The sequence below is a fragment of the Octodon degus genome, unplaced genomic scaffold (assembly GCF_000260255.1).
Source record: "Octodon degus isolate 3935 unplaced genomic scaffold, OctDeg1.0 scaffold00001, whole genome shotgun sequence".
Lineage (NCBI taxonomy): Eukaryota > Metazoa > Chordata > Mammalia > Rodentia > Octodontidae > Octodon > Octodon degus.
The window spans coordinates 37,500,329-37,517,752 of NW_004524577.1; the positions used below are offsets into that span (position 1 = coordinate 37,500,329).

The following is a 17,424-nucleotide window of genomic DNA, read 5'->3' on the forward strand; positions in this document are numbered from 1 at the left end:
TAGAGCTGGTGGTGGTGGTTGCCCAATAATGTAAATGTACAAAATGCCATAGAACTTTGTACTTAACGGTTAAAATTGTAAATTTTATGTTTTGTGTATTTTACCATAGTTTGTTGTTATTTTTAACTCTTCATGTCTCTGGAGGCTGCCGTCATGGCCTTACTGTGTCGTCTCTCCAGAGTAAGCACATCTGTTTCCCTCACCTATTTCTCATGTGGTGTGTGAAAACTCGCCACCCTGGTTACTCTTCCCTGAACGCTCTCCATCTGCTTTCAGCCCCATTTAATCTGCACCCCATGGAGCTCCACTAGACTGCCTAAGAATTCATGGGACTGATCCCCTCTCTCTATATGATCACTAGGCTACCAACAATCCAGCCAGAGTTCCGACTGGTTTATGAAAACACTGCTAATTCCTTGAAGCTGACTATCCAAAGCCCTAAATTCTTTCCTAATGTGTCACTGCTAAAACCATTTATTGGTTAGCACTCTTTCAGTGACTGAAAAGAAAACCAAAGCATATGTGCGTGGTCATGCAAACTTGCTCAAGCAAAAACGAAATTTCTTGGCACATGAAATTATATTTTTTTCCAAAGTTTAGCCAATGTTGCCAGCCCTCAACCATTTTCTTCTCTTAACATAGCTCTGCACCCCTCCTTGTTTAGTCTTCTATCTTCCCAGATATGCTGTCCATGCAAATGGCGCCACCAAGTCCCAGGTTCATGAGTGAGGCCACCAAGTGAGAGTGCTGTTTCCAGAAATTCCAGTCAAAGTATGGGCTCTGTAGTTGGATTACATCCCTGAATCAGTCTGTGAAGGAAGGTTAACACAAAGGCTGAGTAGACTCGTTCTAGGTCACAAGTTCTAGCCCCTGACCATGACATAGCCAATTCCACTGAATCAGATTAGGGGCTGAGAGTGGAGCAGCGGTGGTCCCCAGAATAACCAGGTTAAGGTCAACATCAGAGGGAGGGAAAGCTAGACATACAAGAGCTCTGTTTCAACATTCTTCAGTTAGGGCCAGGGATATAGCTCAGGGGCCCAGTGCCTGTCTGGCAAGCAGGAGGTTGTGAGTTCAATTCCCAGAATCCAAAACAAACAAACATCAAAAACCATTCTTCAATTAGTGCAACTACCAACTCACCTACAGAACGGTGGAGCTGGGAGCAACTCACTGTAGGAAGTGAGCTAGTTGAAAAATCATTAATGGCTTCTCAGAAATACTGGGACAGAGAAAACAAACCAAAAGATTAGCACTTCTGCCAACTAGAAATCAATTAAAGCTGACAAGGTCTGGCATAGGTCAGCAGAAAAAAATAAATCTCTTAAAAACTTTTCTACACACACATTGCTATTCCCAACAATGACCGTACTTGGCCCCAGGCAAGGATGATGCCTGGACAAAACTAATTAAGTAGAGGGGCTCAGCACAACAGCCCACCTATAGTTACCCACAAGAAAAACTTGTTTGCAAGCCCCTCCTATTCCCCTCCCCCAAGCACACACCTGGAGTCCTTCTCCCCACAGTTCTGCTGTCGCCTTTGGCAGGATTCCTCGTTGGTTCGATAACGTTCCTAAGGTGAGGGGCTGCGTACAGCCCTATTTCTCCTGGAAACACTATCTCCTCAAACTTCAGGCAGTTGAAATGAAGGGGTCTGCATGAAGGGACACCATACAGAGGTGGCCCCGAGTGCCAAAGGCCAAGACAGCAGTGAGAAGCCATTGCTTAGCTTACAACTGGTGAAGAACCAGATGGAGAGATGGCTAACACTAAACACTGTGCTGCCTGGGGAAGGAAGACGCTGCCCCGCGTGTCTCTCTCCTCTCCCTCCTAGTCTCCTGACTGTGCCTCCTGCAGAAAAGCCAGAAGGCAGGAGAGAGTGGGACACAGCAGGCTCAGCCTTCAGGGTAGCAGGTCAGGAAAGGGTTCTGCACTCCTCTAGGGGACAGAGAAAGAGAAACACAAGGCCTCTTCCAAAGATGGGAAGCACAATGGCCTCTTTCAAACTGAGTCATTGAAAAGACAAATAATGTGCCTCAGATGAAAAAGCAAACCCCAGAACCTAGAAGGGTTTCTACTTCTCCTTTGATCTCACTGATTTTAAGAAATATGAAGGGCCAGAAAGAGAATCATATAGTAGCAATAAACATCTAGTTCCCTGGACTCCTTTTCAGCATACAGTCACGTCCCCGTTGCCCACAGTGGCCCACTTTTCTTCAGAAGTGGTAAGGGGCCATATGAGTGAGAGGACACTGCCTTCTACCTGGAGTCAGCTGCAACATGTAATGAATCATTGCTCGATAAAGTTTGCTTGTTGTTGTGCTTTGAGTGAATTCACTCGACACTAACAGTGTCTCTTCCATTCGTGAAGGTGACTCATCTGAGGAAGTTGACCTGACCTTGGTTTATCAGGCTGCGTCAAATGGAGATGTCAATGCCTTGACTGCCGTGATTCGAGAGGACCCATCCATCCTCGAATGCTGCGACAGCGAGGGTGAGACGTGTATGCATTTTGAACCCAAACTGTAATAGCTTATCCCTTTGAGGACGCACTCTTTAAGATGAGCAATACTGGTACAACTATCTCTGGCTACTTTGATACTGGAGAGCAAAGGGTAGCTTGCCTGTGGCTATGTATTGATACCTAGTCAATGCTTCTTTGCACAAAGGCAGTAAGCACAAAGCTTCACTTCAACAGAGTAAACCACAATGCTCTCCAAATTTGTTGCTGGTTTAATGCATTTTCTTAAAAGGGGCAGGATGGCATAGGGAAGAGACCACCATTTCTATCCCAGCCCCAGCAAGATCTGTATGAGTTTGTGAGTGTGTAGAAAACATAAAATTAACTGATATTTATAAACAAATGCAAAAAAGTCAGGAGAGTTCCAGCAATTTTGAGAAAGAATAAAGCAGAAGAAATTTGTGTACTAAATTTCAAGATTTATTGTATAGCTATAGAAGTCAAGACTGTTTGGCCTTGGCTAAGTGGTAGACAACAGAAAGAAACAAAGAATTCAGAAAAAGACGCACTCAGATAAACCCAATTGATTTTGACAAAAGGGTAAATGTAACTTAGTGGATAAGAGATAGTCTCTTCAACAAGTGTTGCTGGGAGTGATAGAGTAGGGACAGAGGAGCAAGGGAAGAAGGGGCAAAGAGGGAGGAAAGGAAGAGGGAAGGAAAGAAGAACAAAGACAAGAAACAGAGAACGCACTCAAAAATCTAACCCTAAATTAATTCAATATCAGTCATGCATGTAAATGTAAGACATAAACTTTTTAGATAAAAACAGAGGGGACCGGGGAGATGACTTAGTGGAATAAGGGCTTCCCTGGCAAGCACAAGGACCTGAGTTCAATCCCCGGTTCCACAAAAAAAAAAAAAAAAAAAAAAAAACAGAAGCAAGCCTTCACTATGTTAGGATAGGCAGACAGTTCCTTAAGATTTAACATCAAGAGTGTAGTATATAAAAGGAAATTTTATAAATCTAAATTCATCAAAAATAAAGACCTTTGGGGACTAAGGAGATAGCTTGGTGTTCTAGGTACCTGCCTGACAAGCGCAAAGACCCAGGTTCGATCCCTGGTACTGAATGTTGTGCTCATCCCAGAACCACATGTGTGCTGAGCCAGCCACCAAGACCAGGCATGGTGGTGCACATCTGTAATCCCAGTAATGGGGAAGCTAAAAACAAGAGGATGACTATGAGTCCAAGCTGCTTAGTGACACCCTGTACCAAATAAATAATTTTCAAAAATAAAATAAAACTTTGGGCCAACTGTTGAAAGAATCCAACAAGAAGATTCAGAATGGGAGAAAATATTTGCAAACCACATATTCCACAAAGATATATTTTTTTCAGGGTTGTTGCCCCATAGTTGTGTAGAGTTATGCTGCTTATTCTTTGCTGACCATTTTTGATTATGTCTCTGTTCATCAACGTGAAAATTTCTTTATGAAATATACCTGAAAGTAGAATTTCTTGATCAGAACTTATGATCATCTTCAGTTTTATTAGCCCTGTGAAGGAGCCAGGGAGATAGCTCAGTGGCATAAGAACCTGCCTGGCAAGCACAAGGTCTTGAGTTTGATCCCCAGTACCACACACACACACAAAAAAAAAAAAAAAAAAGTTAAATTTATCTCCAAAATAGTTGTCTAATTTAACCTCAAGTGAATAGTAGAGTCTCCAAATATTTGACAACACATGGCACTTTAAACTTTTAATAATTACTGGTTCAATATGTATAAAATGGTATGAAACCTCATAGTAATATATATCCCCTACTTGTGAGATCACCTTTTTTTAATGATTTTTGTGTGTTTTCTCATTTGTGAATTACTTATATATGCACATGTATTTTTTTCTTTTATATTGTTTATTTCTTTCTGGTTGGATTGTTCTTTACTTTAGCTAATAATCCTTTCTTTATTTTATAAATTAAAATAACTTATCGCACCAGCTGGCCTTTTCATTTCATTTATGTAGTAAAGAAATTTTAAATTTGAATATAATTTAATATAATAAGGCATTTTATTTTACATTGTAGTTTGGCATCTGCTTCCTTACGACCTTACTATCTGTGAGATTAAAAGAATATGCTTCTATATTTTTTCTAAAATGGTTAAATTTTGCCTTTTTTTCAGTTTCCTCAATTTTAAGATTATGCTACTTTTTCAATAATTTTATTGAGAAACAAATAGCAATGAGACAGTTTCAAAACTGATTAACAGGACAGTTTCAATAATTAATACATTGCATATTGTTGTCTTCTCAGTGGTTATTCATAGTACAAGATGCAGACATGATATCCTGTCCACAAACACTATTAGAACAAATCTTTCTATTCATTGAATTAAGAGAAAGTAGCTATATATCTATCCTAACTATTTTGAATATACAGATACAAAATGGTCCTTGATTTGTATCCCCTTTTTTTGTTTAGTTTTGTCAGAGATGGGTATTCCATTGCCATTTAAATATTGTAGGTACGTGAATTCAGCAAAAATTTTGCCTTTTGAATTTCATCTGGACTATGTTTATTTGTGATGTGAAGTTTGAATCTACTATTAATGTATCCTTGTAGTAGACCTAGTTGACCAACATCAATTATTAAATACCTTTTCCCCCTGCATGTCACTACAGTGACACACAGAATTCCTATACAGGTTTCAGTGTTTCCTGTACTCTCAAGTTATTGTTTTAACTTGCATAACTTTATAATAAACCTTGTGGATGAGTAATGTAATCTCCCTCCCTTTTATCTACTTTAAAACTACCTAGATACATCTTCGGCACCTATGTATAGACTTCAAGATTTTTCCTGTAATTTTACAAAAGCTTTATTGAAATTTCATTGGAATTGCACTGAATTTATTGAATCATTTCCAGAAAACTAATAACACTACTGTACTGAGTCTTCTTTTCATAAAAACCCTAGATCTTCACATGTTTAATTCTTCTTTTATGTCCCCCCATATATTTTATCTACATTTTTGCTTTTCTTCTGCTAGATTTATTCTTAGGTATTTTATTGCTATTTTTATGACTTTCCCCGTTGCTTTTATTTCTAAGAACCCTTTTTTGTGTATTAATTTTATATACAACCACAGTGCTATACTATCTTATTTGTTCTATTTTGTTTGTGTTCTATGAGGACAAGTACAAAGATTTCAAATACATTTGGCAGCCCAATTTGAAGATGAATCTCTGTCACTTCTCTAAACTTCTCTCTAAAATTCAGCTACATAATTCAAAATTGTTTGCCAATGTCTTAGATGGCCAGTCCACTGGATGGTGCTGAGGCCACCGTGATGAATGAGATGTGCGCTTCCTTCCCCTCGGAACTCAGCCTAGAAATAGACATATTTTAAATCAGTGAGCATCCCAACAAATGTATGATGAAAAAGTTTAAGGAGTGATTAATGCAAACTAAAGAATGTTGAGAGATTACAACTTGGAGATCTACTTTACAACGGAGGAGCAGCAAAGTGTTCTCTGAGGGAATTTTGTATGTCTGGCTGGATCTCAAGAGAGAGATCAATTAGCCAGGCAGAGCATGTGATTTTATGAAGATAATGCCTAGAAATTCTTTAGCTTTATTTCCTATTTCAAATTCATGGATTGCTTCAATAGCTGTCCTTTTTGGTAGGTGCTTCCCTCCGCTGAAGTTACAATACTTGTTGACAGAAACCAGGGAGGAAGGAAATTTGGCCACTGTTTTGAGACACAGCCCTTCACAAGCACCTCACTCTTGCTCGTCACAGATGCCTGCAAGACTCAGAGAAGGGAGAAATCTGGAGAGGAATTGGGTTGCCAGCCATCCTTCAGTCCGAGTAGCATTCCTCTGCTGACTGATTCTCAGAAATCTCTGTGAGTGTGAGCTTCCAGAGGAGGAGTACAGACTTGAGGTGAATCTCCAACCAAGAGACTTAAACAAGTCCCAGCTGGCCAGAAGTTGTGGATGACATTTGGTGTCTCACGCCAGGGAGTATAAAACACATAGATTCTGCTTCACCAGGCTGGCTTGTTCCAAGAGTTCTGCAAAGTGAATCAAAACAAGTCACTTCATCAGGAAGAAAACACATTGAAAAAGCTGAATACGTTTCCTACATTGATTCTAAAAGCAGAGGAATATTTATTACAGGTGGTTTCTTTAGCAAGAATTTGTACACCCCCAGGCTAGGCGGTCGCATGACTTTATCATCCACAACCTCCAATAAAAGCACGTTGAACCTGTCTGCCTGGTTGGAGTCACTTTCCAAAGGTACTTCCAGATTCTGGATTTTTTCAAGTCAAGTCAGAATGAACCTTCTTGTTAGGTCCCAAGTAATGCTGACCCCACATGATTTCTAGCATTTACCAAAAGGTTTTAATCAACAAATTACTTACACAATTGCAAGAGATTAAGAAAAAACCAGGGAAAAAAAGTACAGTTTATATACAAATGAGGCAAAATCACCTTCAACTTTCTTCATGCCCATATAGCAGTTCAACAGCTGGATTTATTCTTCAAAAGGAAGAATGAGTGAATAAGCAAATAAAGTCTGCTCATAAATTTTGTAAGTCAAACTTTATACTTTTTAATGTATTTGGTACAGGGTCTCACTACACAACTGGGACTCATAGTGACCCTCCTCTTCAGCCTCCCCAGCGCTGGCATTACAGGCATGCGCCACCGGACCTGGACTTGGTAGCCTGCTCAATATGCCCAGGGCCAGAGCCAGCGCAGCATGCGGTACCGGGGATTCAACCCCAGTCCCTGTGCTTGCTTAAGCAGGTGCTTAGTCCACTGAGCTCTCTCGCCAGCCCTTCAAACATTTTTAAAGGCGCTGCTGTTTCTCGTTCCAGGATGCACACCCTTGATGCATGCGGTTTCTGGACGACAAGTGGACACAGTGAAGCTGCTGCTGAAGATGGGGGCCAACATTAACATGCAGGACGCGTGTGGCCGCACAAGTTTGTGCCTGGCAACCTACCTGGTACCCACTGGTGTCTGTAAAAAAGACTAAGAAGCAGGGCTACTAAAGGTGTTGTTCTTGTGGGGGTCCGTCTTGAAGAAAAGGGCTCTTAATGGAGCTGGTAACTGGAAATAGAACCTGAGGTGTACATCAGTCATCTTCAGCATTTACATCACCACTTAGAGACGATTTTACGGGTTTAAGTAATGGATGCTCCCAGTGTTAACAGACAGGAGATATCACCATTAGACAAACAATCTTTCCTATCTGAACAACATCAGAATTTGGGGCATTTCAAAACCTTCCATAAAAGAACACCCTCCCTAAAGCACCCAGCAAGGGTGTTGTCCTTTTGAAGATCCAGCTAACATCTATGGGGGTGAGAGTAGTTAGGTGGGTGCTCCAGGCTGGGGAGTACGAGATACAGTGAGAACTAGGAACGAGAAGGGGAGAAGGAAACGGGAGGTATCAAGACGCAGTTCCAAGTCAGTGCTCAAGTTAGAAACTACCTGACGCCAGGCTTCGCAATGGATATGTCAGCATGTAGAGTGAGCTTAAGACTCATTGAAAATCCCGAGCTCTCCTCAGCTGCTCCCAGTGATACTTCTGGGAGATCCTCAGGCTGCCTTAGTCCGTGTCAAACAAGTCCTAACTGCCGTGTGTGTGGCATCACCCTTGTCTCTCCTTGAGAAAGTACTCAGAAAAATCTTCACCGTGGCCCCGTCTCCCTGTTCTTGCTGACTCAGGACTGCTATTGGGGTTGCTGAGGTGATAGGTTCACCCTGTACCAGCCCCATGGATGTGCCTGCTGAAGCAAAGCACTTCCCTTGGCTGAACTCACTGCCCCTTCCTACCACACAGTCCAGCATAGAATGCAATGATGTATTGCCCAATCCTCACAGAGATTTCTTCAGTACTCAAGTTTACATTATCTGTTTGTGTGCATTCTCTCTCCAGGACTCAAAAAACTGTATGTGAAGAGTTTTTCCAAGCGTAGTGAACATATTTCCAGTGTCAATATCTCTTAAGGTGCTTGTTTCAAATGCATGTTCCTGAGGTCCACTCAAGACTTCCTAGTCAGACTTTTGGGGAATAGGCCTAGGGCGGAGGATGGAGGTCTGTGGGTCAAACAAACTTCACTGGCAGTTTTTATGCTTCTGGAGTTTGAAAACCAGTGCTTTGTGGGTGCTCTCTGTGGCCCCACATCTCAGCCAGATGTGCTACAGCCTTACCAGACCATCCTTTATTGCACAGCCCCTGATGACTGATCTTGCTGCAGACTTTTTTGGTATTAGAGCTGAGGGAAAGAGAACATTTAAACCAATGGTTTAAAGAAGTAGGTAGAGCCGGGGAGATGGCTCAGTGGAATAAGTGCTTCCCTGGCAAGCACAAGGGCCTGAGTTCAATCCCCGGTTCTGCCTAAATAAAAAAAGAGAAAAGTAGGTAGAGGTAGTACCTATAGTTTACTGCCACCAGCCTCTTGTACATGGCAAGAATAAGCCATTTCTTTAAAATTCTAAGTTTCAAATTTCTTTGGCTGGACCATCATGCAAGGAACTTCGAAGAAGAGCTCTTCTAGGTCAAAGTGAACTGTAAGGGACATTCCTGAGGTTGAACGGGTGACACCTTTCCAGACAGCTCTTTATGGGAAAGCATTCTAAGGAACTGGGTAAGGGAAGTACTGCTACAACCCCATGTGGTGACAACAGTTAGGATTCTATTGGGCAGTAAGGACAGTAGCTCCAGATTGGAGTCAGGAAGGCCAGAATAAGTCTGCTGAGTCACAGCCCCCAAGGATCTTACAAAGACATCTGCCAGGTGTCATTGGCTGTCCGGACCCTCCCCAAGCCACAGGCAGGCCACTGGCTCAAGGGTGCATTGGCCCTGCATGAATACAGCATGAACTGTACCTCAAAACATATGGAGTCTCCTGTAGAAGAGAGATTACATTGCTTAGCACAACAGGCTGAACTCCCTTACAAATCCTTGAAAAGCCTGTACAAAAAGAGCTCTCGTGGATAGTCTATTCAGAGCCCCTTCTGGGCTAGTAGGAACTTTATTGCTATGACAGCTTTTAAATAAATTTGCTTGCCCCTACCTCTGCCATCCTATGGTATCATTCTCCATCACTGTGAGACCCTACCCCAGTATTCTATAACATCCTTCACTATGACCAGCCTCTACATGACCCCTGCTGTCCAACTCTGCTGAAGCTCATGAGGAGGAGTCATCCCTGGGAGCCACGCTGCGGAGCCCACCATTCCTTTCTAGCAGTGTCTGGGCTCAAGTGTTTGGTCACAGCTATAAATTCAGGGTAGACCTTATGTGTGACCTGGAGCCAGTCACTTCCCCTCTTTGTGCTTCCTTCTTCATTTGAAAAAGTAGGAAAAACAATAACCTGGCTCTGTCACAATCGAAGGAGAACCCCACGTGGAGTCAGCCAGCACACAGCTGGTTCTGAAAAGTAGTAACAGTTTAAGATATCTTCAATAGCTTCCTGTTTTTTTTTCTGAAAAAAAGAAAAAAGAAAACCACAGACATACATGGAGATCCAGGAAATGTTGCAAAATTCTTTTTTTTTTTTTAAATGTTTCAAATCTTTCCCCACCAAAGATGTGCTTTTCAAAATCTGTGAATCTTGAGCAACTCTAGGATTTGCTCGTTGTTTCTTTCTTTTGGGCCTCCTGCTCACTTTTTCCCCTTTTCACCCAAGAACTTGATGACCTAGACACTAGGAGTTGAGAACAGGTTTAGTATACTAGTAAAGTATGAATCAACCTGAGATTTTTAATGTACTTTTGTTGACAGTTCTTTTCCAGACTTACAGAAAGGTTCTTTTCTTATCATGACGTTCCTTCTTCTTCCTGCATTTATTAACATTAATTTATTTTTAATACTTCCAATATTATGTTAGTGGGGAAAACTTTAGTCATCTTTTACATCTTACTGGGAAATTTTGAGGCTTAACTACACACAAATAGAGAAAGGCAGGAAGCTGCTTCTGAACAGAAGAGAGAATTCTCACATTATTCTCTATAATAATAGTTTCATTTATTGTTAGTCTATGTATAATTTGGGTGAGTAACCCCAGCAGTTCTGGATGAAAGTAGGAGGCCGCCTGCACAACATGAGAGCCGAAAGTAGCACGGCGCAGAGAGGGAGGGCTAGCCAGAGATCAGCCCTGACCTGTGAAGCAGGAAAGGTGGCAGGAAGCTGACGCAGTGAATAGTGCCAGCCAAGGAAGGGACGTGGCAATGTCACTTCTCAGTCTGAACAGCCAGTGGGCAGCAGGCAGGGGGCTTCATAGGCAAGTGAAACATACCGATGGGAAGCGCTTGGAAGATGTTTGTGGCACCTCCACATTTAAGGCTTCGGGCTGTTCATGGCAGATCCCTGCCTGCAGAGTGAGACTTGGGTCAGGCTTCTAGGCACTGAGGTGAGGACTGAGTGGGGTAAGCAAGATGCAACAGTGTGGCTGCGAGAAAAAGTATTTGGAAAAGAGGGCCAGGTCTATGCATCAGATGCAGATAAACTGGGGTGAAGAACAGATGCTGGGACTCAGAAATGGTATAGGAGTCCACTTTTTTAAGAGTTGGATGGTGACATCCAAGTCAAACCAGAGACAAGCATGATTTGAAGATAAGCGCACAGAATGAGGGGCTGAATCAGGTTCAATCCCCTGTCAAATGTCACCGGTAGCCATGGAAACTGGTACAGACCTATCAATAAGACTGCTCCTGGAAAAGAGAAGTGGGAGACAAAAGAGAATCTAGGGTTGGTCTTCTAGAAGTCTTGGAAATCTGTAGCTCAAGATTTTCAGCTTCTCTTGACCTGTCTAATTGGAATTGTGGTCCTTAACTATTTCAAGACAAATAAAACATGCTTTTAGCCAAACCAAAGAAGGGGAGTGGGACTAGAGAAAATGTGTTGGCCTGCACTGGAGCAGTCTGTGTTACATAATCATGTGGTTTGCTCCTGCCTTTCAGGGTTGGCTTGAAGGCTGTGTGAGTCTTCTCAGAAATGGTGCCAAGCATAATATTCCAGATAAAAATGGCCGCCTTCCGCTTCACGCTGCCACCGCCGAGCCCGACGTAAGGTGAGCACCCAGGTCCCCACAGCGTACCAGCGGGGAGAGATCCAATTTGCCTTAGAAAGCCATCCAATATCTGTCCATCTGTAGCTCATAAAAACAAAACCTATAAGATTGATAGCCTAAATCATTTGATAATAACAATAAGCTTTTCTTCTGGATGGGTAACAACCTAAGTTTGCAGACCAAAATTAGAGAAAAAGGAGGGCTACAAGGAAAGCCAACTTTTTGGCCCTAGCCTTTCAAGGTCAATTAAGACTCAGGACATATGAGAACTTGTACTGTAACGTCATGTACCTCGGTAGTGTCCCAAATTTTCTGATCAAGAAGATTATGAGGCCAAAGAGGAAAGTGATCGATGACATAGAGTGGGCCTAAGGAGAGTCACATGAGGAGAAGACACTCTCTCAGGCTTTCACAGAGAGCACATTGGCCAAGCAATGGTCGTGACTCATCCACATGGCTGCACTGATAAAGGTTCTACAATCTGAGGTACAGGATCTCAGGACAAATCCTGAGGGCATTTCATTGACCTTCTCAGACCAAAAAGCTACAACTCTTGTTGCACAGGTCCTGCTTTACCTTGGTCTTAACCATCCAGTAGAAAAGTATGAAGACGAAATATAAGAAATAAAGCCATGCTGTTAAGTTAAGCTGTGGGGGACTCAGGTCAATAATTTCTGACATTGCCAGTTAAACAGAAGACCCAATGCTATTATGGGCTACTGGACTCTTTTAGAATATTTTGCTGAGTTTACACACCTATAATATTCAGTAACGGAACTTAGGAAAAATGGGGTACACCGATGAATGTCCATTCTGTATCTGTGTATTCAAAGTGGTTGGGGTAGATATATAGTTGCATTGTCTTAATGACTGGAATGATTTGTTCTAATGGTGTTTGTAAATAGGATCACAAGTCCGCATCTTGTACAGCAATTAACCACTAAGAAGAATATATGCAGTGTATTATTTGTTGAAACTGTCCTTCCGATTTGATTTGAAACTGTCTCATTGCTATATGTTTATCAATAAAACTGTAGAAAAAAAATAAATAAATAAAAATTAAAAAAAAATAAGCTAAATCACCAAATGCTTTTAAATAAGATATGCAGAGACTGCCTTATCCTTTTACTAATTAATAAACTAATGCACATTTCTTGTAAAAAAAAAAAATAAAAAATAAAAAAATAAAAACAAAACCTATTCTTTTCAAAAAAAAATTTTTTTAAGTTTTAACAGACAGAGCAGAATAGTCTTAAATTCTAATTTCAAATCTCATTTCTCTTCTATTTCAATAAAACCTTTTTCTCCTAGAATTTGATTTAAGAAGAAATACTCCAGAATCCATGTACTCATTCAATAAGTCAGTCAATTATTCGAAAACTATTAAATTGGTTGAACTAGTTCTGCATTATTATTCAATTAATATTTATGGAGCCTTTATTATGGACCAACTATGGTTCATAGAGAAGGGTTAAGTGGCCTATTGGGAGACAAAGGAATGGGATTTCTAACAACGACAAGCATATTGAAGAACATTAGGCACAACTTTTTAAAAAATGACTGCGCAGAGAGATTACTGTCTAAATCCAGAATCTACCTTATATCTAGGAACTGGGGCTAGGAGATTACAAGGAAAACCAGAAGTGTTGGCTCCTGGAAGTCATGTGAAGGAGCAGACTCCAGGAAAGTCATTGTATAAGGCAGCGGAATTTTTGTGAGACAATTGAGCAACCAAGAATAAGTTTTGGCCAGACCCTGGGAAACTTCGCATTGCTTTGTGTCTGCCTGGCTTCTTCTCCATTCTCTTGAAAGCCCCTCTCAGCAGCTGGTAGTAGTGACTCCTGCCATGAAATGGTCCTACTGGGGGCTCTTCCTCGGCTTATGCTTCTCCAGCACATACCTTGGGCAGGAATGTGGCATCCCACAGACCTAGGCCACGGGCCAGCACCGCTGACAGTTTTCTGTATTCCTTGCCCCCCAGCCAAGTACAAAACGAAAACTTAGAGCTCTGCGGGACTGTGGAGAAAAAGGACATAATTGGGAGAGATAATAAGATGTCTTCATTTCAGTCACTTCTGCAGAAAAGTAAAAGGGCTTGGGGAATTCCAGGCCCGTTCCCAGGGCTTGCCACTCACTCAAGGCTTGGGCTAGCTCCAGAAATAACAGAAAACTAGAATTTACCCAAAGCTCAACAAAGCAAAGAAATTTAGAGAAGCCCAGACAGTTAACAATCAATAAACATTGTGTAAGGGGATGACTGCCTTCCGATGAATTTTAAATAAAATAGGCAAAGAAAAAAAAAAAAAAAAGAATGGTCTCTCCAGACAAGCACACACATATTTAGCCACAAAATTGTAGTCTTTCCAAGAGTGGTCTTTATAAGTGTCAAACTTATCTTTTAAGATTTTCCTGCCTCGATTTATTGTGCTTAACTGCCATTCTCTGCTTCACTCAGAGCAGCTCATTTAAAATCTACTAACTGATTCAGGGAGATAAAATCCTAAGTCCTGGTAATAAAAGCTACTGTAACAGATAAAACCCAAAGCTTCAGTGTTTTAACACAATAAAAATTTGCTTCTCAGACGTGTAGCAATCCACTGTAGTGAGTGGCCTCAGGTAATGGGTACTCCCTTCATGTGGCAATTCAGGAAGCTGAGCTCTCCCTTCTGTGGCTCCAGGGCCCCTTAGCATCATAGAGCATCCTCCATTCAGCCTGCAGTTGGGGAACAAAGAACCTAGAAGAACCTCATTTGTTTTTTAAAACCTCAACTTGCAAATGACACCATCACTTCTATTCCTATTCCACTAAAACATATCATTGAGACATTGTGGGTGTTAGTGATTCCAGAGAATATAGTCCCTCGCCAGGAATCTAATTCCCATCAGTGAGGCTCTTCCATGACAGGGAGACATGGGTGTTGGTGGACACCTAGCTAGCTGTGCCATCAACTAGTAAGAAGTGAACTAAGCCTTATTAGTCAAAATCACACTCAGGGTCTGTTAAGTCTGACCGACCAGTTAAGTCCTATGGTCAACCACAAGACCCATCCTTTGAAATCAGTGCAGTCATAGATTGAAAACCAATCCCCGTGTGTGTCCTCTCTTGTGGATTTGAATATCTCCCTTTTATTATACCCAGAAGTGCTGCTGGACACTCTGAAATCTATTACATTGCTGTAGCTAGGAGGACAGCAGAGAGCGGTAGCCTCACCTTCTTTTGAAACTGTACCTAATGGTGTAGCCACCACCTTTGGAGGAGTGGAAGCCAGAAAAATAAGCATCTGCCTGTGTGTGCTGGCGATTGCTTATATTGTCCTGAATGGACGTTTGATTTAGAAAGATAAAATCCTGCTTTAGTCAGCAATAATGCTAGATGCTTTAACTAAGAAAATCCCAAAGTTGAAATTACTCCAAAACCAAAAGTAATATTTCTAGAAAACATCCTCCAAATCAACTGAGTTAAATTCTAACAACTCATGCAGCAAATCAACTAGCTTAATTACCTAAAGAACATCTAGAACTCAGGTTGCCTTGCAGAATTTCCTGTGAAATTAATGACTGCAAATTAAATATTTTATAATTTTATTAACAAATTTTATAGTCCAGGCAGAAACTGCATTAAGTAACATCTTCATTAAATATTTAAAGCAGAAGGCAGGTGTGGTGGCACAGGCCTGGAATCCTAACACTAAGGAGGCTGAGGCAGGAGGGTTGCCACGAGCTCAAGGTCAGTCTGGGCTATACAGTGAGAGTGTCTCAAAAAAAAATTTTTTTTTAAAGCAGAAACTAAGCAAGTGATACTCTGTCACAGAGCTGGACTGTAGTCATGCATTTGTTTGTGCATTGGTATAAACTTTGAATTGTTTTCTGAAAAACTAAAAGAGTGGTCAGATTTATAGGTGCTTGATAATCCCATCACCGTGATGGGGAAGGCAGAGCTCTTCTCTCGGGGCACGGGCAGCGCATTTGACCACTCGCCCTCCCCAGGACCACACAGTCTGAGCCAGGTTGGTCAAGCACTGAATCAAGCAGGTCTGTACGTCGCCTGCAGTGACAGCGATGCTGACAGTTATCATCGCGTTCTGACCAAAGTTCTCAGTGTTCCCCCAAGCTCTCCTTAATCCCATCTTCACTGCTGCTGTCTGCAATAGATAGTATTTCTCTCCTCAGATAACAAATAGGTAAGCTGAGGCACAGGAGCGCTAATTACCTGCCTGCTGACATACGGCTGTACCCTGCCAAGGACATTGCTGTGTTCTCAGACCCACTGTTGTTAGATTGGCTGACTTTTGCTAATAACCCTTGACCTGTGTTAAGAGACCTTACAAGAAACAACCTTACCAAAAAAAAACCCATACTGGCCCCTCGCCAGTACATTTTTTATTCATTACAGAATCTAAAATATCTTATACATGCAGCCACAGGAAAAATTTCTCCTAAAGGAGGAATTTCTGGGTTTCCAATAAATTATTTTGTATTTTATTCCATGAACTCTGTGATTTATGACTGTGTTTCTCTCTTTATATTGTTTAAAAAACTCAAAACCCAACTGAAATCCCAGCTCTGGGCACATGTAGTGCTATCAAATCTTCTTTATTCATCCCTTCTTCCTTTGTCTGGTTCCTTCACTTATTCTGTCTTCCTTCATGTAACTAAAATCCTTCTTAGGTTAAGGTCAAGAGTAACCAGAAGTCAGACTGAATCTGATCCTGCCCTGTCTCTTGCCAACTGGTTTGTCTTGGTCCAGGTAACATATGGCTTTATTTCCTAGAAATAGGGAGAATGAAAATCCTTACACTTCAGGAATATAGACACAAGTAAGCAAAAAATATGCAGGAAATACGGAAAATGGCGTCACGTTTGTTGTCCATGCGCTGTCCGTGTTCAGGAATTGCTCTTGATGATGATGGTGGTGGTGATGAGACAGATGGTAACCACCACGATGATGCCAGTGATAATGGAGATGTGCTGAAGCCATATCCTGTATCAGCGCGAGGCAATGACATCCTGTTACTGCCACTCCACCAGCTCCCGCCTGGGCCTTCACCTGGCCATACACAAACCCTGAACCCAGATCCTAGCATCTGGCACGCATGTTCACCGCAAAGGACGCTGAGATTTGCACAGCGTTCCTACTTGTATTGATGCAGGAAAGTAGACTGCTGCCAGAGCCCATCCGGAAGCCTATGCGCAGCAAAACCAACCGTTCTGCCCCCTATAAACTTCCTTGCCAGTTTCATTAATGCAGCTACATCCAAATTTTTGTCCTAAGGCTAAGCATAATGCACAGGCCCAAGGTGTTTATACGGGTGTTAAAATCACTGAGCAAGCTCCAGGGATATAACTCAGTGGCATAAGTACCTGCCTGGCAAGCTCAGGTCCCAAGTTCAATATCTGGTACTGGAAAGAAACAAAACAAAACTCTGAGCAAACTCCTTTCTACTTAATTCTCAGTGGAGATTATTCAGAGGAAAGCCTCAAACTAAAGCTGCTCATAAACAAGCCAAGGAGACACTTCGGTTAACCCTTGATCTTTGAGGAATTCCAGTTTCCTCATGGAAGTAACTCCCTAGCAAGCCCACTGGCGCCAATCCACATCTGCAGCCAAATCCCAGTGCAGTGGGGGTTGAAGCTGATGCAGGAATAGGTGGTTTATAGTTGTGAGCACGAAGACATGTTGAACTGACACAAGCCGAGGATCATGGGTTCCACCTCAGGAGCCCCCTTCCTGTTTCGAATGCTTGGCTTCTCAGCAGGTCTAAGTTTTCTCCTTTCAGACCCCAGGGCTTTCAGGGGGCTCTGGTGTAAAGCAAGGGGCAGGATCACTCAGGCAAAGATCCAAAGAGAACAGAGTTGTGTTTGTATAG

The 17,424-nt window shown here is 41.9% G+C and overlaps 1 protein-coding gene across 3 annotated transcripts in view; it reads left to right on the forward strand.

The window, feature by feature from the left end:
- The window catches only part of Ankrd55 (ankyrin repeat domain 55), a 99,561-nt gene that overhangs the window by 27,939 nt on the left and 54,198 nt on the right, over nt 1-17,424 (forward strand). For 2 of the 3 annotated variants that reach the window (XM_023708800.1, XM_023708809.1), the window contains 3 exons: nt 2,372-2,494; nt 7,352-7,482; nt 11,448-11,557. In XM_023708800.1, the coding sequence (XP_023564568.1) occupies nt 2,372-2,494; nt 7,352-7,482; nt 11,448-11,557 (364 nt within the window). Of the gene's footprint in view, nt 1-2,371; nt 2,495-6,267; nt 6,768-7,351; nt 7,483-11,447; nt 11,558-17,424 lie in introns of those variants that run through there. The other variant, XM_023708825.1, reaches the window with a different exon arrangement.